Here is a 26,514-nt window from a genome sequence, read left to right on the forward strand (position 1 = left end):
GTTTTGCTATGAAAAAATTTTTGAAACAGATTCAGAGCTGTTAAAAATTAACAATACAGAATTATTGCAATTGAAGTGAATAAGTACATTTTTCTAGACAAAATGTAAGTAAGGCTGTAGTAGGTATTGTAATGAGTCACTGCAAACAGTACTGGCAGTTCTGAAAGTTTTCTATTTTAAAAAAAATTCTCTTTGAACAGAAGAAAAGTACCTTCACATTAGCACTGAAATTCACAAGACTACGGTTTACTTTTTACTAGAGTCCTCTTTTCTGAAAAGAATTAGTTGTCACAACATGCACATGAAAGCATTTTCATGAATACAAATGTAACACTTACTTGGAGCTTAAGAGTTCTGCAGTAGGTGAGTTTGAGGGGAAATGAGGAGTGAGGCTTGAAGAATTGGATCAAACATATTCCTAAATACCCTTACATGCTTGTACAAATATTTCTACAACACTGAGTTAATACAATAGAGCTAGGTCATACAAAGAAAGCCACAGCTTTCCATGGAGTGTTATTTCTCTGCAATGCTTTATTAAATATATTTCATTGCATATATGAATTGATCATTTCCAGATATCCAGCTATGCAGAAACAGTTAGCAAAGAAAAAAATGTAACATTAAAAAAAGATAAAGTCCTTTGGGTTTTGGTTTTAGTTCATAGGCTGATCCTCAAATACAAGCACAAGACTGTATATCTCAGTGAAATGCAGACCACTGTCATCACAACAGGTAATCAAAAAAGAAAATCAAATGAAAACAGTCTGGGATGCTATGCTCCACTTCATATGTTTTAAGTACGTGACATTGGATGCATTCTGCATGCTCCAAAGCCAGTGCACTATTTCTCTATGTCCATTGTTGTTAGAATGCATTTTTTGAAGATGCTCTTGAATTCTTAAAACACCTATCAGGAGCTAGGTTTATTCTCCTAACATTCAGCTCGGTTGCAAAGGTCCTTGCCTTCTGATAGAAGAAGAGAGACATTTCACGATCCACAAGGAAATTATGGTAGATTACTGCAAGTCTTGTGTAAATCTTCAGCTGAGCTTTTTTATTGCCCAAGTCCATGGCAGCAGCCAGTGCCAAATGATAATAGCCCGCTGCATCAAAAGGATCCTGAAATGAGACACACAGATATACCAATTGTACTATGGAAGGTACTAAGAGAACATCCAAGATCAGTTTATTGCATATCCAACCAGAAGGATACAGATTCTGAACCTAAGTTAGTTTTCCCACTTTATTATTACATTCTAAATGCATAAAAACAAAATTAGGTAAGTGCTTAATGTTATGAAACATTTCAATGTAATGATTTTCCCCAGTAGTTTTTAGTATTTCTTACCTTTAGGTCATAGAATATGATGTCTCCTAAGATCAAGTACACCTTGACATAATACAATGTCTCCTCCTCAAACTCCAAAGGAGAGGAACAGAGGGACAAGGCTTTCAAGTAAAAGTGTTCAGCAAGTTCACAGTGACCCAAATGGTGATGGATTGCAGCCAGTCGATGGTAGGCTATTCGTTCATTTAGCTGATTTCCTAATGAGAGGATGCATGAATCAGGATAGAGTCAAAGAGACAGTAAGAAGTCAGTATTTCTGAAACCAGTTTTGCTATTTTTTTATTTCTAAAAAGATCAACAAATACCATATAGTGACCAAAAGTAAATTTCCCCAAGAGATACATGGCCAAAACCTACTACCTTTTTTTCTTAAGAAAATCCTACAGCACTGCTGAATTTCACTGTAGTATTTGATTGTCTCTGGGATTTTCTTAAGAAATAATTGCTTTCATACCTCTCATATATAGCTATACACACCCAGCCCATGCTTGCAAGGAATATAAATAAATTTTGGAAGTATTGTAAATAATGGAATTGAAAGCTTGTTCCAATACAAGCTTTCTATCAAAAAAATATATGAAAAAAATCATACTGATCAAAATGACCTGTCTGCATACGTCTGGAGGGAGGACAGTTGTTGATCAGTTCATAGCTCTCAAAAATTAGAGAAAACAGTGACTTTGGAAACTAGCCCTATTTTTAACTGCTTTTTATAGCTCTGTCCACCACTAAGGCTATGAGCAAATCTAAAAGCAGCACATTACCCTCAAAAGCCTCTAGGAACAGTATTATTCATGAAAACTACAAATTAGTTGTAAAAAGCAGACTGATTAATGCATTCTGGTTAGACTGAGTAGAGCAGAGAATTAAACCTGGGATTCCAAAGGTTTTCCATAGCTTGGAGTTAAAATACGCAGCACTAAAGCTGTTCATTCTTGAACAGAGGCAAAAAAAGCAAGGATAGCAATATTATATATAATCTTGGCAAAAAATCTGACTAATTAAAAGAAAACATTTTTTTGAGTTCTGCCTTATATTGGAGATACCAGTTATATTCAACTGTAATTGTAACTAGTCTTACCTAAGTTTACACTGAGTATAAGGGATAATCTTGCATATTCCAGACTTTCCTCATAAGCCTTCAGATTCACCAGCAATACCACCAGCTTGTTGCATAATCGGAGTTCAGCATTTTTGTTACCAGTCTCAACAGCAAGTGGGAGAGCTCTGTCCTGAAATGCAGAAGGAAAGCTTGGACTTCTGAATCCCAAGATGTGCACTGACAGACTTCCATTTTTATGGCATAAAGCGATTTTATGGTTTTGTTTTTCTTTGCATGTAACACAGATCGTACAGCCAGGGGAGGAGTTGAAACAGGCTATATCTATTAACAGCAACACAAGTTACTCAGCTGCAGTAGGTTATAAACTGCTTTTTGTGCAGATCATCTTTTAGTTCAGTGTTTGTAGAACACCTAGTACAAGGGACCCAAGGCACAACTATCAATCTAATAGAAGAACAAAACACAAACCCTATAGAAAGTCACTGCTTTCTCCTTTTCCCAAGTACCATTGAAAAATATGTCTCCAGCAGCTTCAAACAATTCCATTTCTAAATTTGGATCTCCTGTGTAAAGAGCAGCATCCTGAGCAACCTGAAAGGAAGACAGGGCAGGGGAAAGAAAACCTTGGTTACTTCTTGGTAAAGTAGTAATACTAGCAATTATAGGGGGGAAAAAAAAATCTTAAGCCCCTTCTCATTATAACACAGGAGAGGCTGTGTTTATCTTTGATCAGACTACAGCTGTCTGAATTGCTGCTCTGTTTTTAAGCAGAATAGTGGCAGATAAGTAAGAAGCAAAAAGACCAGGGCTCAAAGTTACAGTATCCTGGTTTCAGACAATAGTTTCCTACCATCTTTGTCAGCACATAGAGTCTTCAAAAAGACTGAAGCATTTAATAGCTGCAATATATTAAATTTGAATGAGAAAAAAAGTGATAATTACAAGTTTGATATACCAAACTGCAGATTTAAAAGCCTGTGAAGTGAATTCTATAAGCAAATCTAGCTCTAGCTCCTCTCTATTGGTCTTCTGAAATAATTTTATGCCATATTAGTAGAAAAGTCTTCATGAAAGAAAGCATACATCCTCCAAACCAAATGAGTAGTATAGAATCAGGATAGTCAGTTATTTATAGGATAAGTAGTAACTGGAAAGCAGACTTCAATGTGAAGTAAGATCCCCCTGCTGTCTTAGTGTTTAACTCAATAAGTAAATCTTGCTTTGGTTTTGTAATCTCTAGTTTTCAAACTGCATTCAATTAGTATAAGTCCAACTCTACTTAGGCTCAAAGGCTTTCATCGTTTTCAGACTTCAGGAACCTAAGGATTCTCTTGCATCACATTTTCAGAAACTGTGCTTTACACACAAGTTGTGATGTGACGACTCACACAAATTACTGGCAGAACAGTCAAAATTTTAGTGGACAGGTTTCTATTTTAAGACTTTCTTCATGGAAAAGCCATGACACTATTCTAAATACCAGCATCTGTACACACACAGTGTGGAACACACATACCCCTGACCCATTTCTCCACTTGAAAACATAACAGATGTAAAATAATGCCTCAAGCTCATTTGGCTTGTGTAATACCATTTGGATGTCTGCCGTGGCTATTAGCTACAGTCTTCTGGTAGAAGAGGAAAAAGAAATAGCAGGCTATGGTATAGTCCCTTCCAGTAAATGTTTGGTCAGTGTTCCTGGCCTGTATTCAAACATCTAACTTAATTCAGAAAAATATTCATTAAAAATTAGTCCAACAATGAAACTCAATGCATTTTAAATTTGAGCTTGTTCTGTATGCTCTCCTGCTTCTTTATATGAGTTTTTTCAATTATCTTAACACTAGAAGTTAGATAATTTTATTTAGAAATCATATTTTGGTACTACTCATACACTGTCTCAGATCTTACTATGTTTTATTCAATATGTCCTATAATACAAGATTGCACTATTCCCAAACACCTTATCACAGGAGAGAAGTATTCTTATCCCCTTTATAATTATCAAATACTTTAGAAACCATTTAGACCACTGAGAGAGTCAGAACTGGGTTGCAGTTCAGCTCTAGGAAGACTCAGTTGATCCAGTTTCAGCAGTCACAAGGGTTAGATCAAAGTTTCAGTCTCAACTGTTGCAGTAGTTGGAACAGGCCCCTAAAGGCTCTGTGCCACGCTGTGTCCAGCCACAGAAGGAAAGCTTTAGATGCTTGAGAAATGCTTCCTAAAAAAGTAATCCTGTTTTCCTGAGGATCTGGCCCACAAGCCAGCATGCTAAGAATTGTTATCTGTTACCCAACTGACTGTAGCACACATACATGATCTCATTTCTGCGGTCCTGTAGAGATGATAGATATCGATCTGATAAGGTGAAGGAATGGAATGCTTAGAATTAACAGAGCAGGCACTACAGAAGGTCGCTCCCCAAAATTATCTTTTCAGAGTCAAGTAACATCATTTAAGAATAGAGCACCACAGGAAAATGCTTAGACTTTGAGCTATTAACTGTTGCATAAATGGTATTACTGTACGTTCAGGACATCAAATAGCAAAATCTCTGGGATCATTACATTACTTTTTTACCGTGCCACCTGTACCATGACTTTAAGCGTACAAAACATACCTGAATATAAAGATCCACAAGCTCATTCTGTCTAAGAATGTAGTAGATCTTTCCTGCCTGTAGCCAAGCATATGCCTCTTTCTCTTTTTTCTGAAGATCTATAAATATTCCAAGGCTTCTTTTGGTATATTCCAGAGCTGATTTGTAAGCCCTGAAATAGGGGAAAACTGCTAATCACAAAGTGACTCTTCAGAATTGGGAATGTTTGTCTTTATAACAGGAGAAAAGCTTCATGTAAGAGACAGTGTAAAATACATTCTCAGTTTCTTCTATTCATTGCACAGTTATAACAACAACTCAGTCTTTCCCCGCCTCCTTTTTTTGTTCAATATATGCTTTCTGTTAGATGATACCATGATACATTATGATGTATCTTCAAAACTTCAAACAGTTTTAGATATGTCCTTCCTCTACGTAAGGCTAGGGACACATGGGAATGTGTTTCTTCACCTTTAGCTCTTTTATCATTTATGGCATTTTCCTACATGTTTCATAGAAAGGAATTATATCTGTAAATAAGTTATTTCTTAATATCACCTAGGCCTCTGACTTGAGCACAATTCAGACTAGTCAACATTCGTATAAAATCTTGGGAGAAAAAAAGCACACCAGTTCTAGAAGCACCTAAATTATAAGATGAGGTGGCACAGATGCCACTAAGGAAGTATAAGGGCACTGTGCTTTAAGTGGCCTTAGAACAGCCATACTTTTCATCAGAAAAATCTGTCAAATTGATTGAGCTTATGGTGTTTTATACCAGACAGATAAGCCTCACATTTCTTTATTAAATCCTTCTCAGTCTATCATGTTGTAGAGTCCCATCACATGAAGGAATGCACAAGTTACAGTGAATCTTTAAATAGTGTACCTTTAGAACAGCCTATTCAGACCTTCAAAAAGATGCTAAACAAAAAGTAACATGCACCTTGGTATTTTACACTATCAGGATTTCTGTTCTGTCTCAGCAAGGTCTCATCTCTGAGGGAGAAAAATGATTTTACCACTTTAATTCTTACAGAAACTGAAAAGATTTGTCACTTCTTATTTTCTTAATAGGAAGTAAAGATCCACTAAGTATTTCAGGTTTTTTTAATAGCAAGCTACTGTCAAAGCAATATGAGGATACAGCAAAGCACAAAGTAGTTTAACTCAGTCCCGTTAATAAATACCACTTCCATTCTCCTTCAGAGTTTTTGCTTTCACAACAGAGACAAAAGCATATGCCAATCCATAGCCTAGCATATTAGCTGAGACAGGCCAGGCTGCGAGTGGCCACAGGCTTGCTGAGATGGAGGTGGTGATTTAAAAGGGAGATGGTAGTTTCCAGGAGAGGGAACGCAGTGACACAATGTGAAACTGCTTTCATTTCTACATAATCACACAGATGCTCTTGTTACTTCAGGCTGTTAACTAGGGATATTGTGATATTACAGTCTGTTATAATACGGAGTCATTTCTCCTGCTGAAGTTACACAGGCAATGGCTTACATGCACACAAAGAATCAGATTATCCAGCTAATAAAATTCTTGGCAAATTCCAACTAGTTTGAAATCTTAACTCCTTTTTTTCAGCCCATCCAAAGAGTTTCACCAACTATATCATTAAACAGCAGCTAGCAAAGCAGAATAAATTAGATGGCAGATTAGAAGTCAGACACATGGACATCAGTCACTTAAAGCTCTACACTCTGTCCAGAATTGAGGCTAATCTCCTTCCTTTCCAGAGGAATACTTGAATATCTTATTCCAAAATAAATGACTCCCTAAAGTGAGATGTAATGAAGAAAGATTTAGACAAAGCAGACAATTAAAAAATATATAGAAAAAGGAATCTTTAAGAAATTGTTCAGAAAAAAATTGTTTTCCCAGCACCTGTTGAATTAGTATAAGTTGATTTGAACCAGAAACAAGAAATAGGCATTCTGAAAATAAGAGCAGGATAGAAATTGCCAGAGACTGACACTACACAGTTTTACACATAGATTTTGCATTTATAAACATTCTGACAAAAAAAAAAAAAAAAGAAAAAAGAAAGAAAGAAAGAAAAGAAAAAAGACATTCTCCGAATGAAACACTTAGACTGATGCCTGACCTTTTGGAATATTCCATGCAGTTTCTGATAGAAAAAACATCTTACGAAAGCTACTATCACAAATAAGTTCTGTCAGCAATAATCCAATGATATAACAGGCTTCAAGAATTGCATAATATATGCATATTTACATACATTTAAAAAAATAATTCAGCTTGTGAAGTGGTGCTAATGCTTGTTGAATATCTTGTCTTTGAGAGATGACAGTTACTTATATCAAATCTCCAGTAGCAATGGACCCTTCAATACCAATAAAGTATATTGGTAGAGTGTGAAAAACTGATCAACTGAACTACTAATTAGCTGTTACAAAAATTGAGGTCCTCTAGCATGACAGAAATGTTATGATCAAAATAAAAACAAAGTCACTGAGTATGTCTCACCTTTCTGTTCCTAGAGACAGATAGAGCTGACTAATGGTTTCCAAAAGTTGTCCCTCCAAAACTTTGTTGGACATCTTTCTAGCTAACGATAGTTGGTACTCATTGTAGATGACACACTGAGCCTCATTGGGAATAACTGTACTGTAGAATTGACATAGCAGCTTAGTAGCTTGAAGTTGACCTAGGAAAACAGATTTCAAATACTAACATGAATCTCTATTTTAAAAAGGAAACTTAAGATAGTTTTAAAATAATTCATTCCCACTGTTTCACAAATTCAGAACAATAAGTCAGATTTAAAAATCACGATAAGTAGATCCACTACCAGTTTCTTCAACATGAAGAAAATTAACAAAGGCAAATTAATATTAACAATGTGCAAATTTGTGCTTCTTACAAATCATTAAGCTACATTTTCTCTTCACACTTCATTTTCTTCATCACTTTTGACAAACCTAAGAAGCACCAGAAGAGCAAAAAATACATTTCTCCACTATTATAGGAGAGAACAAAGATTTCAGTTGCTTCAGTAACTGTTGTAAGTGTAAAATATTGTTTAAGTAACAATAGTAATATACCCTAAACATTCCCGGACAAGATAAGTTCTATAACTCAGAGAAAATATATACTTACTTTCCAGATGACTTGTCTCCATTGCAACTAAAAATGCCCATTCATAATAAAATCTTCCTTTTTCTCTCTGAGTTCCACTAACATAATAACACCCCAACTGAAGGAGGACTTGAATAAAATCTCGGCCGCAGTCCGCAATTGGAAGTTTGGAGAACAGCTTCACTGCCCTGATGTAGTAGTTTTCTGCTAGTTTACTGGCTGCTGCATGAAGGCAGAGTGCCCCAAAATTAGCCAGGGCTATAGCCTGATTATGAGCCCTACTAGTCTCTTCTGAAAGACGCAGTGCTTTGTAGTAGTTCTCAGCAGCTTCTTTTGTATTGTTTGTTCTTTTTAAAGCAATGGCAAGCATATTATAAACAACACCTCGTTGCTGAGGGTTACTCCGTGAAGAATCCGCAACAGCATTTAAAATGGCTAATGCCACATCATATTGCCTGTGAAGAATGTATAACCAAGCAAGTGAAATCAAGTGATCAACAATTTCCTCTGGCTTAGCAGAAATATCAGAGTCCAGTGCTTTCATCATGTAAACAATGGCTTTTCCATACCGTTTGTGGTGGCTGTACAGTTCTGCTAAGCCAAGACAGAGAGAGCTGCGCAGTCCTTGGTAGTCATTAGTAAATGCAGAAGAAAGTGCTTGTGTGAGGTAAGGTGCAATTTGGGATGGGAGCTTTTGCCTGAGTTTTCTAAGGCCGTAGAGCTTGGGAGCATTTTTGATGACTAAATCAATTCTCTTCAAGGAATCCATTAAGGTACCTGAGCTATGGGAAGAGGCAACCTTTATGCAACTTAACACAATGTGTGGTAAGCATTTCTCATTGTAGGACTCTGCTAGTTTGAAATAACAGTTGTTTGTCAAGTTGTTTTGTAAACTCAAGTCATTAAGCAACAATTGCAACCTTTCTAAGAAAGGTAGCACCTCTTCATACTGTTTGTGTTCGGTGTAGTGTTTTGCCAATAGAAAGCATGCCCTTGCCTCTGCATGCTTGCTCTGACTCAGTATTGCCCTCTTTAGAGCATACTTTAGAATATCTGACTCCATGTCAGCACTGCAAATGTAGTTAGGAATTCCCATGAGAAGGGATGTAGCCTTGTCAAAAATATGAGAACATTTTTCTTTGTTCTTTTGTGTCAGATAGATGACTGTTAGGTTTGTATAAAGAGCAATTATGAGATACAGATCACTAAACCCTCCAGTTATGGCTCCCAAGGCTTCCTCAAAATAAACCCGAGCTTGGGAAAACTTAAGCTTTTTAACACTCAGCCTACCTAAGAGAAAGCATAGCCTTGCTAGAGCCCAGGACATGTTTGCTTTCTTTGCTGCTTCCCTTGCTAACCTAAAAAAGTTAACCAGTTGTTCTTCCTCTGAATAACCATAAAACAGGTTATTGATAAAGGGATAAGAGAAATCATAGAGGTTTTTGAAGTTTCTCTCATACTCCTTTCTATTTAAGAACAGCAGCAATGACTCAAATACTTCAGATGTTTGAACATCATCTTGAGGTATGTGGAAGGAAGGTTTTTCAGGTTGAGGAAAGATCTCCATACTTAAACAGCCAGCAGAATCCTTTCCTTCAGGAGTTGGCCCTCCAGCCCATGTGGCCTCTAAATCCTTGAAGTTTTTCAGGAGTTCTTCGACCTTGCCATTCTTGCTAGTGGATGCCATGTTAGAACACAGGCACAGAATTTCTGTAGTTCAACAACAAGTTACAGATCATAAATTTCATGTGTATACTTGCACATATGTTTGAACATTTTTGTTAGTTTATTATCTATAGAAGATACTGTTAAGAAAACAGTATGTTTAAGAGAGAGACCAAAGGTGGGGGGAAAAAAAAGATATCACAGCAGATTGAGGAAGAAGAATGTGGGAAAACAGAGGATTGGGGATAACGGGGGCTTGTCTCACATGAGCAGGCTGCTGATCAGTACACTTGTCTGGCCAAGCCCTGCACCTCATCATTGATCTGTTCTATCTTGATTAAACTCTATTCCAAAGTACTTTGTGGGAGTGCATACTCTCCATTCTGTTTGTATACATGGGAGAGATCTGCCAATGAATTACAATTCAAATTAGCTGGTGAGCCAGAGAAGAGTAAGATCTGGAAAGACCAAGTATGAACTAGAGATGATATAAATGACAAAAGGTCAGGGCATGGATACTGGATGGCCTTAAGGTTCAAAGGAACCATGAATGTGAGCATGCATGTGAGTTAAGCAAGTAAGGGTATGCTTATGTTCTGCTGGAAAACTAGGCCAGATTAGCCAGAGAAGAGAAACAGGACTGGGCCATTTGTGATGTTAAAAGTTCCATGTGGGTTCTGTTTGCGTTTATGAGGGTGCCTGTAAAGGCACTGGTGTCCTGTCCATGTTTATGTGTGTGGCCAGTTACACCTCTGATGTGTGCACACACATGTGTGCACCTGCTGGGGTTTTGTGCTCAGGCTCACTACTGCCTGGGCTTGGAAATGGGGAATATCAGCAGCTCCTCATCTAGCAGACTAGGAAGGGATGATTCTTGTGTCCACTAGATTCAGCTACCCTTACCAGCATACAGGGATTTTTTCCGTGCAAAAGCCTATCACCAACAAAAAAAGAATTGGAATGATTTCACAAGAACCCAAGAATGGCCAGAGTCAGACCCATTTGGCCCTTTATCTTGCATCACCATCCACTGCTGAAAGCAGAAGTCATCCTTCTGTGTTTTCAGAGGGAACTAGTAGGACCACCATTACCATCAAGACTTCTGTGTCACCAGCTTACCAGCACTAGGAAGTCTTTTAAATTCCAACTCTAATTCTGTGCTGGTGCAAATTTCTTAGACCTACCAAGTTTGTGGTTATTAGCGAATTCATCTCTAAGTCTCTTAGCGCTTACATCATAGAATGTCTTTCAGATAAAAAATACAAACATCACATCATTTCTTTAGACCTCCCACTAGCATTCAGCCCAGATAGTGAGGCCAGGGACTAGGGATGCAGACTGAGACCATAGTCAATAAGGCTTATAGCTGACTGTCAACAGTTTATTGAAGTTGCAGAATTAGAGAGCTTGGTTTCCTTCAAACCCCGTTTCTGAAACTGTTCAACAAAACCATAATTATGAAAATTGGTATTTAGAAAAGAGTTAGTACAAGAAAATAATGGCAATGACTACAGGGCAAACAAAATCCTCAGAATTTCCTTTGGAGAACTATACTCATGGGATGAAGTTTTTTAAAAACAAATTGAAAATATGCTGGAATTAAAAGTCAGCATTTGTTAAGATGTTCCCTACGCATTTTTTTTTTTTTTTTTTTTTTTGGCCTTTTTAAACAGCTGGTGGAGGAAAAGAGGGGAAGACATGGAAGTAAAAACAAACTATATGGTTTGCAACTGGATGTCAAGGTCTAAGAAAGGTGTAAGAAAGGCATCTGATGTCTAAAAGTGCACAATGTCTTACAGTAAAACCTAGTAAGAATAGTGAAACAATGAGAGAATAAAGTTAGAATACGAAAAGTGTTAAAAAAGAGACAAAAGCTGGGAAAGATACTAAAAAGATCAGAAATCACATTAATAAGATTTGTATGCATATTAAACATTACCATATTCCTGAGCCTTCTGACATTCTGGTTCTTCAAACTGATCTGTAAAAATGAAAATAGCCATGTTAATTATGGTATTCATGTTCTTCCAGCTTTAGATATCTTAAAAAGGACTATTTTTAGTTTGTTGTGTCAAAAGACTTCCATGTGTTACAGAAATTTAGAAAAAAACAGGAGTTTTCTAAATCTGACCCAAAGTTAACACACTGAGAACTTACTCTCCTGCAGATACATACATGCTTACTGTGCACATAACAGTGCATCACTAAGCTGAAGAACTTGTTCATCACTGATTAATTACGACAGAATAAATATATTCACTGGCAGACAGTGTAAATATAAACACCTTCCCTCTAAAATGAGGTATCAAAACCCCCTTAATAGTACAGAAATGAGTTTTAGGGTCAGTCCTTGGAAAAATATGATTTAGCTTAACTTGTATAAAATGTATCAGGTTTTTGTGACCATTCCAGCGATATGCAAATGAAAGAGTGCCTGTTCATAGTTTTAAAAGGTTCTTACTTCTATTGAAAGTACTACTAAAAATACAGATTTAAGCATTGAACACAACAAAAGAAGTTTCTACATAAAATAACAATTCTTATATGCTCTACGGATATGCTATTTCAGCTGTCATCCTGCATTTTTAGAATAATGAATATATTCACTGTCTTCCATACCCTAGATACAATCCAATGACATGAAAGAAATATCTAAAACCAGAGGCTCACAGAACTATGTCTGTGTAAGCTGATAGGAAGCTATTTTTCTTGCTGTTACGAAAGACTTCTCACTGACTGTTTACCTCTGAATCTCCTCTGTTTAAATGCTTTCTGGAGTTTGCTGAACAAATGCCATAAGTGTTTAAAATAGTGTATATTGATGCTCTGAGTATCTAACTGAGGAAGTGTTCATAAGTAGTAATACCTTACATTAGACTGAGACAGGCAGATGAAATTGAAAACCTGTGAGGCATTTAATCACATCACAAAACATCAAGTGAATACTGAAAACACTTGCTCTGGGTAGATCAAGTTAATGCTGATTAGTTGAGCAATTTAAGGAGAAAAGGGTGATAGAGATACACCACTGTAAGCTGGGGAAGAGGTGAAAAGAAATCGGTAGCTGTGAAGACTAAGACAGTAAGATGTGGGATAAATGTGCTACAGGCAAAGAGAGTATCATTAAGCCTATGAATTAGTTTTAGTACCTAGAAGTGTTTCAAGTTTTGGTTCCCAGGCTTATCATTTGGGAGAAGAATATGAGATATGAAATCACTCAACATAGGCATGAGCTGCATTTTCCAGCTGAGGTCTGACACATCCAAATTACTGTTTGCAGAGTAAACTGCATAATTAATCTAATGCACCTGAGTCAAACCTACAGCACTCCTTTCAAATAGGATCCTACAGGCACTAAAGGAGATGAGCTTTGTTAGATATTTGACAAGCACACACATTCCCACAGAATACTTTTCCCCACACACACACACCGTGCTACAGAGCAGCTTATGGTGGGATGGGGAGTTTCCTGCAAGTTCAGTTGAGCAAGAGATTTATCTTAGACTACCTTAGCCTAAGGTCTGTAAAGAGGAAACCCCAACTGGCCCAGTTAGTCCATGCTAAGTGCAAGTGCTTAGAGAAATAATGGCTGTATCAGAGAATGGTGCTAGAAGTGCATTATTGCTATTTTTCTATACCCTTCAAATGTTAAAGCAAGCATGAAGAGGTATGTTTGCTCTAGCATCCAGCAGTTACTATGCTACCTTTCCTAAGAACAATGAAAGCACAGTATTTGGCTGAACATCCAGTTTCTTGTAACACAGCTCTAATATTTGAAAATTTGAAGATACGCAGCTTAAGAACAATGTTTAATAGCTGTGTTATTCAATTCACTTAAAAATGGACAAAAGAGGATTTGTAAATTCACTGCAGGGAAGGATTTTGCCTGAGCAGGAAGGCAGCAAAAATAATCTAAAGCATTTTAGATGCTATATCTGTGACCAAACTGAATATCAACATGTTTCGAAGTAGCTGTAAATGCTGGAATCTCATGAAAATAGAAAAAACAGTTATAACAGAAATATGGAAACTGCATGTGCATCTTGTGAAGTGAAAGCTCATACTCACCTATTCTATATACAGAGCAAACATCTGTGACTGAGGTTTGTTTCAATAAATGTATCACTTCTTCTAAATTTTTTTCTTTTGAAAAAAAGTATAGCTCTTCTGCTTCAAGAAATTCCAGCTCTTGTGGTCTAACAAAGAAAGGAGCAACTCTGAGAACACTCTGATAGTTGATTTGGCTTGAGAAGCTCACTGTCATTCCAATTTTTGCTTGTTACAGAAACTAATACAATCTTTACACTATTACAGGTCCTGTTCTGTTCATACACTTAAACATGCATACAGACTAATGATAGCTCTGACATGCATATTCCATGGCTTTTGCTATATCAAAGTTAATTTCCATCTGTATCTTGAGAGAATTTATTAAAATCACAAATATTTAAGGACATTAGGTTTACTAGAAAAATCAATGCCAGTCACACATCAAATGGACCTGCAAGCTACACCTAAGAAGTCCTTATGTTTTAGCATGCAAACACTCCAGACAGTGCAGTAAGTTTGCACCAATAAGTGCAACTTGTCTACGTGAGGCTAATGAATGTTAAACAGTTTTCACATTTTTCTGTGTTATGATCAAACATATGTATGAGGAGCCCCATTTGAAACAAATTACAAGCTATGCTGAGGGTACTAACAAGAATAGCACTTGGATGCTTTAAACAGTTTTCTAGAAACCAGTGAAAATGGAATCTTCCAAAATAGCAAAGCTCCTTGGATCTTGCAATTCAATACAATAGAGACTGATCCAAATATGAATAATTACAGAAACTCATTTCCCCAGTAAGCACCTGAGGTACAATCTGATAACGTTTTTCAATACTTAACACTTCATGTTCCAATTTCTTTGCATTTGAGTGAAACAAATTCTCAGAAGTTTAACATTCAGTATTTTAAAGCTTGAAACTCTTTCAATGCCTCTTTTAGAGTACAAGTGGAACACAAATACATCACTTACTTATTTCTTGATACATCCAGTTTAACGTAACTTGTCTTTACAAAACCTATTTGACCAGAAAACATGTGTCTTCCAATAAACCATTCCATGCATTCAATGAAGTAGCCAAGGATTTCAATTCTGTCCCCTCCTTGGAAACTCATCTCTTCAGGCATAGTACTTTCATAACTTATCACAGCCAGACAGGATCCTGTTGCTGTGTAATAAGAATTTACAGAGGCAGTAATTTAACAATGCAGAGAAACATGTTCAGCCAAAGACATTCCTGGAACTCTTAAACTGCACATACGGAAAGTTTTAAAGCATCAAAAGCTAATCAATTTATCATTTTAAGCGCTCAAGCAAAGGCATACATTTCCATAGTAGCCACTTCCCCACCCTTAGAAAGTAATGTCCAAAATGTTTTCAAAATTCTATCATACCTCAGTCAGTGAGGAAAAGAATTGTTTTAAAAATCACTGCTCCCCCCACCATAAAACACTAACTTGGTCCAGAATAAAAACATTTGAACTAATAAAATTCCTATTAGATAAACATGCAGTTACATACCAGTCAGTATAGTATTTGTGAAGCAGAGAGTAGAAAATAAGCCATATTTACTCTCTAACATCATACACTGTAAATTGTATTTCTCTGACAGTACTAGATAAAAGAATGCACATGTGAGAAAGATCCACAATGATTTTCTTTATCACACCTACAGAAGCAGTCACTAAATTCTCTTTACTGCCTTCTCTGTTTACTTGGTTTGATATGTAAGAGAAAAAAATAAAAAAGGGAGAAATAAGCCTTCAGAGTTTAAGCCATATGTTAGATACATCTAGCCATATATTTCATGAAAGCCCTTTGAAAGTAGTTCTATAAGTGTGGTATGGAGCCATAGGCAGACTTGTGCTCTAATTTTACAGCATTATACTTCTGAAAACTGTTTTGCCATCCTAGAAAATGGAAACAAATTTTATTAAAACCTTTAAAGTCTGTCCTAAAGAAAGCACAGGATAAATTGATTTCTTTCCTTTAATGCTGGTGTTTGAACAGAGTTTCTTACCAACTTGCCTGATGGATTTATATTCCATTTTGTAAGTAAGATCAATAGGGTCAGAATACACTTTAAGAAACCATCTAAAAGTAAAACAAGAAATTGAAATAAGTGTATGAAACGCTACTAAATGTCATGACAGTAACAGTGATATTTTAAATCCGTTTAAAAATAAGGCAGACACTATCCATCAAATATTTCAAGTTCAACAATATGCACTTCAAATGCAGCTGTATTTTTGAGTAGTATTGGTAGTAGAAGCACTACGTCTTTCTTGGCTTTTTTTAAGCTAGCAATTACTAGCTCAGACATCAACGTGAAAAACTGCATTAGACAGTTGGATAGCTCCTGCAAGTAATGTTGAGTAAAACACTGCTAGCCTGTTATTGTCTATATTTCCAGGCATCCTGAAAATCAAAATTCTCACATATGTTATTCTAGAAGTGGAAATAGCCATTATTTCAGATAGAGGAAAAAAAAGCAATATCTAACTTAAAAGATCATAAACCATCATTGTTAATGCTGCACTGCAAGCATCTGGAGTAGTTTCCATTATGTGATATGGAAGAAAATGAAGGGTATGTGTTTACACTGGTAGATGGATGTTCCATAAAAAGCTACTATTTAGATACACTTTTGTCTAAACAGACACGTGCATATGAAACAGGTAGCTAAAGTCAGATACCTACTGATGAAAAGGGATCAATGGTTCTGAAAAAACATTAGGCAGCATGGTCATGTCACCGTCCACAGATCCACCTGATGCATCTTCAGTAAGAGCTCCGTTCCCACAGTAAATGTTTATTTCATTGTCTGTAGCCCTTATCTTTCTTACCAGATTGTCAGGACTTAAAACAAAAAATGCGCCTAGGAAGAAAGCAGCATAGCAGATACCATTTTAATGTAATGTTTTAGTGTCATGCAGGCTTTAAAATCAGTTTCAAGAACATAAGTAATATTCAATAAAAATTGAACAGATTTCACAAGAACTTTCTGAATGCTTGTCAGATTTTCATATATTTATCTAGTTTTTGTTCAAGTGAAAAATGCAGAGCTGAGGTCTTCTGTAAAGCATAGAACCCTTCTCTACTGCAACGTTTTATGGCACGGTATATTCCCCAAGTAACGTAAGGGGTGTAAGGAATTCCTACTGCATTGGTCAGTGATCCATCAGGCCCAGCATGGCCTCCGACAGTGGCAGTAGATAATGCTGTTTATAGAAAGTAAGTGAGCCTGGCTACTTTGCAATCCATTTCCCTCAAACATCTCCAAGATTTGGCAGTATTAAGCATGTTAGAGTGTACACCCCTGCTTAGGCCTTTCGGGCCTTTTATTTGTAGACTAGCTGTACATCAGTTTCTCTGTTCCCCTTTGATCCTGCTGAATTCTGAACTCAACAACATCTGTTTGTTCCTTTCTCTTATTTCTGGTGCATTTGCAATCAATAGATTTAAATTTCAAATTCAAACAACAATCAATAGGTCTTTACTTTTTTTTTTTTTAAAGGATTTTAAGTAAAGTTGCTTCTTTAAAGTTAGTCTTAGTGCATGCAGTCTTCCTTACCTTCCTGTACTAGCAGACTTCTGTACATCAAATATAAAGAATTTTCATTTATACAGACTTCAATGCCTGTTTCTTCCTCCTCTTGAGAATAGAGCCAGAAAGATTGATCTAGGAATAAATTCTCCATGCAGTGATTTATAAAACCTGGGGGAAAAAGGTTTCTTTGGTGTTGTAATTTTAGCAAGGAAAAAACTTTTCAGGAAGTCAGAAAATGGAGTTGGTATTCTGATAAATGAATTATTGCTTAACTTAAAATTAACTATTTTTGCTTCCTAGTATTGACAAAATTGCATCCACTGAATCATGAGTTATGGCGCTTTTGGTGCTTCTTGCTCAAACTACACAAGTGGTATACAATTTTTCTATCCTTGATACCATTGAAAAAGCAGACCATGTCCTGGCCTTACAGGGGGCATAATTTGAAGTTTTATTTTAAAAAAATTGGAGCCTAAGTGATGGAGGGAATCACTATCAAGCTGCAAGCAAATGCTGAACTTCACTTAACAGCAGGTGACTGGAAATCATACACAGCAAAAAAAAAAAAAAAAAAAAAAAAAAAAAATCTCTTCATAACTCTTCATTGCCAAATTCAGCTGTGACTACTTAAACATAAATACTGTGTCTGGATAGAAATACCAGGAATTTGCTATAGGACAGAAACAATACTGGATTCCAGAGTTATGTAAACTGCAAGAAGCTAGTGTTTGATCTTGAGAAATGGGAAATCCTGCATTAGGACTTCGGACTTTCAAAACTATAATGGTTACATGGACATCTGCTTTAGTGTATACTGATCAGCATGATATATATGGTAGATGATTCTTTAAAGAGCCAACATTAGTACGGTAGCTAAACCTTTGGGTAAAAGTTAGTGTTAAGAGGAAAGATGGACAGATCAGTGATTAAGGTGTTATTCTCCAGTTTGGAAGATGCTACATCAATTTCCTGTTCAGACACAGCATTTCTTTAGAAGGAACTTGTGTGTTTTCTCTCTGAAACTGGATTTAAGCAGTATTTTTCCTAATTCGCTAAGGAACATTTTTGAAATACCAAATGCAACTAAAAAATACAGAATTAAAAATGAAATTAAATTGGCCAATGGGAAAAAATAGATTCATTAGTAGTGTATACAAGACTTTTCTTCTGTATATGGAGAGCCAAGTGAACAAACACAACAGGAAGACCTGACTCAAATGCTATTCTTCAGAAAAGATTTGTGAAGTCATACTGTTACTAAAGGCATACTCAGATTTAGGAACTGCACTGAAGCATACTAAGCATATGAAGCAATCTTGGTTTTACTTGGCACTACCAACTGAGGCCTTACCAACTCTGTTTGGGTCACTGACTACTATTCAGGAAATGTATAGACCAACGAGGAATCCAGTGGGCTGCATGATCATAGGTGTAGAAAATATTCTGTGAAGAATGATTGATTTTCCTAGAGAAACACTGAAGGAAGTATGGGATAGAAGTCTTCAAACAAGTATAAGCCTGGTTCTAAGAGAAAGGAATAACTTTACCAGGACTATGGCGAGTAGAAGAAGTTGTGAAATCATTTAAATTGCAGCACAGATTGATGTTAAAAATTAGGAAGTTAGGAATAAGGACAGGATTGGAACAGATTGTTTAGGAAGAGGATATGGTCTAATATTGGGGTATTTAACTTACCTAAATGAACTACTTAGGAAGGACAGCTCTGGGACAAAGGTAGGGCTGGAGGGAGCAGCCTCCAAGAGACCATATCACCATTAAGTTCACTAACATTGTGTGCTGCTACTAGGAGTTAATACATTAATTACCAGGTTTTATTCTCAAAATACTTTTCAACAAACTCCTACTTAATCATAAATTATGTGCAGAACAATAAAACAGAAGCATATTGGACTGTTGTAAGGCAAAATAGCTTTACCAAGTGAATAGTAGGTTAGAAACTTCCATATTTCTTCAAAAGTTTTAAACGTCACCACAATTAGGTCTTGGTCACTGTGAATAGACAGCAATCTAGCAGAGAGCTCCTAAAATAAAATACAGTATTTATTGCAATTGGACCAATGTCAGATACAATAAGCAAAATTTCTCACTAGTTAACTTACTGAAACACTATGTAATGAAAGGGAGGCTAAATATCATCCAACAATTCCAGTGAGATTACTTTATAGAGAAATTAAGGCTACAGGAGTGACCATATTGAGTGAGACCAAAGGCCTGTCTGGTTTAGATCTGCCTCTATAAAATTGCCACTATTCGCCATAAAGATTATGAAAGTCAAGCATGTAGTGACACTTTCCAGAAACAGTATCCTAGCCTGTAGCAACTTGCAGCTCAGGATTCTCTCCCCTACCCCCGGCCATTTTTGAAGTCACATAAATTTTTTAGGATCCACAGCTGTAGGTTAGCCTCAGAGCTCTGTGCATATGGGAAGATACACCTTTGACATGTTTTTGAACATGCCATCTGGCAGCTTCATTCCTGTTCCAAAGGAAACATTGAACAGTCATTTCCTAGCTTACTCTTTCTATGCATTAAGACTAATTATATATATTGGAGCATTATTTTTGAAAGAATGCATTAAAAAGATCCTTAATTCCTCATTTGTACTAGCAGAACTGAAGCTAGAATACCTACTGTAAACATACATGCCAAAAGAGCTCAGCTCAGCTGCTCTTGATGTTCATATTGCTAGGGTGGCATTATATTTTGCATTTTAAGGTGAACAGTAATCACTAATTTCTAATGATGGATATTCAGGAATTTCAGCAATACTAAAGATGAAAACTACATAAACTTTGGAATAAGTGAAACACATTAATGGCTTCTAGCCAAGCAGCAACAACAGGTAGTCTGATTGCACTTCAGTTGGATGCTTAAAACCAGGGACCTCCAATGATACTGGTTACCACCTTTCAGGGAAATGGAAGAAATTGTGGCAATTTGACTTGAATAGCTGAACTAGTATCTCAAGGAATAAGTCAGATGCAAAACCAAACAGGGATAAAGTTACTGTATCATTTCACAATGTCCTGTCTCATTGTCCCTACTTGTCGCATCACAAACTTGAAATACATTTTTAAAAAGATGTTAAAGGACTGATCAAGAAACTGATCTTAATACCACAAAGAAGTTGTCCCTCAAAAGATGTATGCAGTCTAAATGAGATCGAGCTTGATCCACTAGATTTTAAAAGATGTCTGAATTCATTCTGATATCCATATTTTTAATCCACACAATGTGAGTGAATTAAAATACAAATTCCTCTTTGAAAACAAGTGTCTGATTCAAGCTTCTTCCAACAGACATGCCTCATTACTTCTTTGATCTTGATCAAGCTCCTTTTTACTCCAGATTAAATATTAACAAGAGCCTGAAATCTATTAATAAATTGCCAACACATGCTAAAATCCTAGCCTCAGGGGTTTCATGCACTGTTCAATATCAAAACAAAATTCTGAGGAATTTATTACAAATCTTGCTTCCTTGAAAGTTCTTTTCCTAGTCTGTTTCTGGTAAGGCCTCTATTTGTAGAGTTTTCTTTTCCCTCTCCTCTTCATTGCTCTCCCTTTCTCCACCTCCCCAAAACAAAAATCAGGCCAATCCTGTGTGCAATTTAAAAATACAGTTATCTAGCCCAAGGAAGTCCAATATTTATGCTGTTCTTCAGACTTCCTCTTTGGCTTAGCAGTGGGCATTCCAGATAATTTCCATGACAAATGACTGTTTAAGTGACTAGAAACTGAAGTGAAGAGTCAATATGAGGGCAAATTAACAAGTTAGACAAAAACATGATTTCCTTTGATAAGAATTATTTCAAATATCTCCTGCTTTGACTTGTAAATATTTTATTTAGCTAGGTGTATTTTGCATGAATTTGGTGTTCCAGTCTTTCTCATTGGCCCAGTATGTCTAATGTGTCTAGATGGTGTACGGCCTAGCCGTACGCTAGGAGATTAGCCATTCAAATTCAAGCATACAGCATGCAAATGAGAATGGGACACAAGTATCTGACAGTTGAGTTCAGAACCGCAGAGTGGGATCCTCAGAATAAATACAACTCAATTCTTTTACAAATGACTTACACTGAAGACTGCCATGACCTCCCTGCTGTCATTTTCCAGAAGACGGAGTCGTCCTCTTAGCTGTCTTTGGAGACTGGGATCAGGACATCCACTTTTTCGTCTTACTGCAGTTAACTTCAAGGAGATATCTGGAGAAGGATATCCATTTACAATACTACAAGTTATGTAGTGAGGAAAAAAAATCAGCTTTTCCAGAACCAGAAAACCCCTCAAAGTAATAGAGTCTACATTAAGAACCAACTTAAGAGACAGACACAAAAAAGATGAGCTATTGCTGTTTTTTTTTTTTTTTTTTTTTTTTTTTTTTTTTTTTTTTTAAATGTGGTAGATTTAGTGGCCTGACATAAAACACTGAAGATTTTTTCAGTTGCACAAAAGATTCAGCTTTACTATGGAGAATCTGAGTATCTGTTAAGAAATTTTGGGAAACACTTGATATATTAGAGGGATGAAGAAATAGAATAAAGTAAGCAGAGTGACAATTTATCAAGTTAGCTCTACAGACACTGAGAGCACATTCAGATTTCCCAATGTCAGATGCTTATTTTAAAATTAAGGCATCAAACATATTAAACAATGGTATCTCAAAACCCCCATAGTTTGGCAAGTTAATTCTTAGTGCTTGTTTTGAATTCAGTTCTGACATGTGTCATCCCCCACTGCTTCAGAAGGCTTCTACAGATTGTATGGAAAAAGCAAATCTTTTTCAAACTGGGCTGATTCAGCAGTAAGCCAAGATAAAAAGAATCTGTCTGAAAGCTCACTTACATGATCTCCCCAGCTAAACCAGAAAGAACATAGATAGATGCCTGTACTGAAACCCTGCCATCAATGAGAAGTTTTTACAGCAGCTAAGCATATACCTTTAGCGAGCGCTCCAGATAAAACAGATCTTCAATAAAGCTGCTTTCATCTATACATCTGTCAGTTTAGCTCAATACCAGTAATCATATTCATAAAAAGAGAAAACATTGTTAGACTCTAGTTTTCAGATACCCCGATCAACACATACAAATTAATAATCCTGACTCGCTAAGAGTTCCAGTCGTATGTGTGTAGATAGGACAGTTCCAATAAAGGGTATTTGTGTACATCCTAAAGTACTCCAGCTCCTCTAAATTTCACCTGTACTTTCAATCTACTAAAATAGATATTCTTATGTTCTATTCTAAAATGTTGCATCTACATCTGTTTAAGTGCTTTCTAAGTATTTCTCCAATAGTCTTTGGCTGAATCAAGCCTAAATTAGTACTCACTTTAAGCTCAGAGTTACAAAATAATGTTACTGAACTACAAGATATCTCAGTTCAACTATGCTCATATAGTCAGAGTAAGAACAAAGAATAGAGCTAAATTCCTCAAATATTAGTCAGATCAGTGTTAGTTATCAGCTCTTGTTTTCTTTGAGGCCATAAAAGAAATCATCACAAAAAAGACTCTTAAAAACTGAAATTTGTTTTATATAGTTGAGTTATGAGTTGAAAGAGGTTTCTGCAGTTCATATTCAAGTTTTAGGTCGAGTTGGTATTACTGAAATAATAATTAAATTGAACTTAAATAACAATAATACAGCCTCTTCTATCAAAGAAACAATTGACAATGGCTTATGAAAATGAAATGTGGTCCAATAACACCCATGGTAGTCTTCCTGTCTGCTTTAGTGAGCTCCAGTTCACATCTTCAATTAAAAAAAAAAAAAAAAGGAAGAAAATCTATAAGGATGCAAGTAAATCAGTACTTAGTGAGACAAACAGGTACTTAAGCACAGATAGTTTCACTACACATAACTGTATGCCTGGAGGGGATGGTCAACCACCAATGTGATTTTTCAGATCAAGCTAGAAGACAAAGTACATCCACTTATTGATTCCAGTATCTTCAGTGCAGAATCCACCAGATTAGGTTCAGGACCTGCTTTCAGTTCATAACAGTTATGGCTGCTTACAGTCTGTGCAAGCTTTATTCAAATCCTGAAACCAGACAGCTTGTGGGGGAAAAAACTGCTGTAATATCCCTTAAGTCAAGATAACCTGAATTATCAGAAGTCATTTACCTATTGGTATCAGAGAACATAGCTTGCTTAAAGGAAGAGAGAAGCACAAAATGCAAAATGGTATACAGATGAATTTAGACATTTCTCAGAGTCAAATGTGCTGATAAGTCAGTTATTTCTTTTCCTCCATAACAAGAAAAAGGATATTTAACTACCTGTTCATAGCCTGGAGTAGGACATGAGCCCTTTAGTGGAGAATTTTACTATACCTACTTACTCAAGCACTTTTTATTGTAGCTTTATTAAAAATACTTTTGAGACTCAAAGGCCCCACAAGAATAAATATTTAAAGTGTTAGAACCCATACCTAAAGTAATGATCTCTTAATTTGCCTTTTTTATTACTGATTCCCATATAGTCCCTGAATTTCTTCTAGCTTCAATGGCAATTGAAGTTACTTTTCTCAAAGTAAGAAATTCAAATAAATAAAATCTTAGATAGGAATTGAATATTTGTATGTGCCATAAAGCACATTGTCAAATTACAGGAGCAGCAATTGCAAATGCTGTTGATGTAGCAGTTTCAATTTTAAAAAGGAAGCAATGACAGGACATTACATTCAAAAGATATTTAATGAAAAAAAGGTCTTACCAGTTGGAAAATTCTCTGCTTGACTAGCAAGTGTCCTTGAACTGACATCTGTGCATTTTTCACTTTGAGAATACCCTAATAAGTAAAGGAGATTGTTGAATGCATTTTCAAAGTCAACAAAAATCGTACTAAAAAACCCCACACTTTTAAAGAGTTTGGGAACCTGAAGAATCACTAAAGAAAATACTGGCTAGACCCTCCTTCCTACCTGGTTTATGATTCACAGAGGAAGTACCAAAAGTCTGAAGATCACTTGCCTCCTAGTGGGGAGGAAGTTAGATCTTGATTCCACCATTTTAAATGTAAAGTTTCAAGATGATGGAGAATTAGTGGAAAACTGAAGTCTCATTTGAAAGCAAGCAAGAGTTGACTTCAGCATTTTACCTCTCTTCCTACCTATAGTTGGCCTCTGCTAGATCTTCAGTAGTATAAGTTGTCAGTGATATCAGTGCCTCATACCAAGTTATGAGAAACACCACCTCAATTTATATTTATTACAAATTTTATACTTGGGGGGACTAATACAAGAGCAACAAAAGCTTTTAAGTTTTAAGTTGTCTGCTCCCCATTCTTTTGCCCACATTCCTTCTACTCCTTTTGGAAATAGGATGTATTTTAGACTAAAAACCACACACTGAAGCCACTTCTGATTTTCACAAGGCTCTCTTGGCAAAAGTTAGTGAAGACAAGAATTGATGTTTCTAAATAATGAAAGTGGGAAGAAGTAAATATTTGGTTTTTTTTTTAAAAGAAAGCTTCTGGAGTAGTTTTCATATACAAGACATTGTCTCCTGCAGTTCTGCTTTTAAGAAAACGTAGTTGTAATCAACATAATGGTGTAATATCTAGTACTTTTATCTTCCTTTGAGCACATCTGTTGAAGTCACATAAAAAAGTAAAGGCAAGCAAACAAATAGGATACATAAACACAGAATTTTCCTACTGATTATGAAAACAAGCAGTAAGCAGTAAAGCCATCATCTTTAAGGCCAATTATTAGACTATACTAGCATTAGAAATTAAAATTCCCATTTTTTTGTGTGTGGGTCTTTTTTTTTTAATCTGGACCCCGTGTTACTTTGTTAAAGCCAAACTCAAATCCAGCTGTAAAGTAGCTACGGTCTGACTGGGTTTAACAAGCATTAAGTACAACTTCTGTTCCAGACTTTGTTCTAGTTCTTAGTTCTAATCAGAAGTAGAGACAGATATGGCTATTGTCAAAGCTATGACAGCATGTTATCACTTTGATCACTATTTAACAGTTGAGAAGTGTAATGTAGATGTTTTGAATGAAGCAGATGTTTTTGATATGTGAACTTGCCATGACTTATTTCTATAGTACCAGAGGTGGACTTTACATGAAAGGCATTCATTGACACATTATTATTATTCAGCAAATATTCTATTTGAAAACTACTCGTTAATACTGCCCTAGGATGCTTGTACCTGGTATTTTTGATACTAGCGGAGTTACAGTTGTAAACAAAGACATGTTCTTTCTAAGCCATATGACATAATGAAATAACTCATGATTGCTTAAAGTATTTTCACATTGAGGAAAGCTCTCATGCTTACTGTAAAGTTAGGTTTATCCACTAATTTGGATAGAACAGCTACTGAACACCTTTTGGAGCTCTACTGTTACGCTCAAAAATATTTGACTTGCTTTTTTTCCTGCATGCAATAGGCTTTCATTTGCACAAAATCAAAGCTAGTATTACATCTTTCGATGAAAAAAAATGGAATCTCAAGATTTTACTAAATGGAAACATGCATTCTGATTCATCCTTGCTATAATCTAAGACTTAGAAGCAAAAAGGAATTGAGTCCTAGGCAAAGTACTATTGCTCTTGAGTTTAGATTTTTTTTTAATCTCATTTTAGCTCTAATAGATAATTCATTTAATCTTTTGGTCTGTTTAAAGTGAATTGAAATATAGATTTAATATGTCAATCCATGCAGCATTTCCATGGAGGAAATACAGCTGTTTGTTTTGTTGGGTTTAAATAATTGTGGAAGTATTTCAGGAAGACACTCCAACAAAAAGCATGCCACAGTTCTGCTTCTGCACAGCAAGCAGTGTTTAAAAATACAGCAATTTAAATATAAAGTCAACAGCAGAGTGACCAGAAAATAATGACAGCTCTTACCCATTTGTTCTTGCGAAGGGCCCTTCTCATCTTCATTACTGACAGTGTTCATGACTGCCTCAGCCTTCTCACGTTTCCAGTCAGATGTCCACCTTCCCTGCTCTATTTTTTTCCTTTCCAAATTGCTGTCTTCCTTTCCCTCTAGACTAGCAGAGATTCTCTCCTCCATAACTGCACAAAACCTGAGCACAGATGAACTGCCTCCCACTGCTGCTGCTGAACTCTCCATAACT

The 26,514-nt window shown here is 36.1% G+C and overlaps 1 protein-coding gene across 1 annotated transcript; it reads right to left on the minus strand.

Moving 5' to 3' along the window:
• Positions 1-26,514, minus strand: SH3TC1 (SH3 domain and tetratricopeptide repeats 1). Its single transcript, XM_062574558.1, has 17 exons — positions 26,282-26,514; positions 24,132-24,206; positions 21,488-21,615; positions 19,324-19,429; positions 17,412-17,555; positions 16,538-16,715; positions 15,858-15,931; positions 14,810-15,005; positions 13,855-13,982; positions 11,726-11,767; positions 8,143-9,831; positions 7,510-7,690; positions 5,035-5,185; positions 2,883-3,005; positions 2,433-2,583; positions 1,352-1,548; positions 1-1,122 (listed from the first exon to the last, which is right to left on the minus strand). Exons 1-17 carry the CDS (start codon positions 26,508-26,510, stop codon positions 868-870), a joined length of 4,047 nt encoding a protein of 1,348 aa, XP_062430542.1. The 5' UTR covers positions 26,511-26,514; the 3' UTR covers positions 1-867.

The sequence above is a fragment of the Rhea pennata genome, chromosome 4 (assembly GCF_028389875.1).
Source record: "Rhea pennata isolate bPtePen1 chromosome 4, bPtePen1.pri, whole genome shotgun sequence".
Classification (NCBI taxonomy): domain Eukaryota; kingdom Metazoa; phylum Chordata; class Aves; order Rheiformes; family Rheidae; genus Rhea; species Rhea pennata.

What these genes read in the sequence shown, in the direction of transcription:
- SH3TC1 (XM_062574558.1), bottom strand. Translation starts at nt 26,510, where the DNA reads ATGGAGAGTTCAGCAGCAGCAGTGGGAGGCAGTTCATCTGTGCTCAGG. An exon ending in TTGCTCTGTATATAGAATAG is followed by an intron (nt 11,768 to 13,854) that starts GTGAGTATGAGC and finishes TCATTTTTACAG; the next exon opens with ATCAGTTTGAAGAACCAGAA. An exon ending in AAGCAGTGACTTTCTATAGG is followed by an intron (nt 2,584 to 2,882) that starts GTTTGTGTTTTG and finishes TCTGCATTTCAG; the next exon opens with GACAGAGCTCTCCCACTTGC.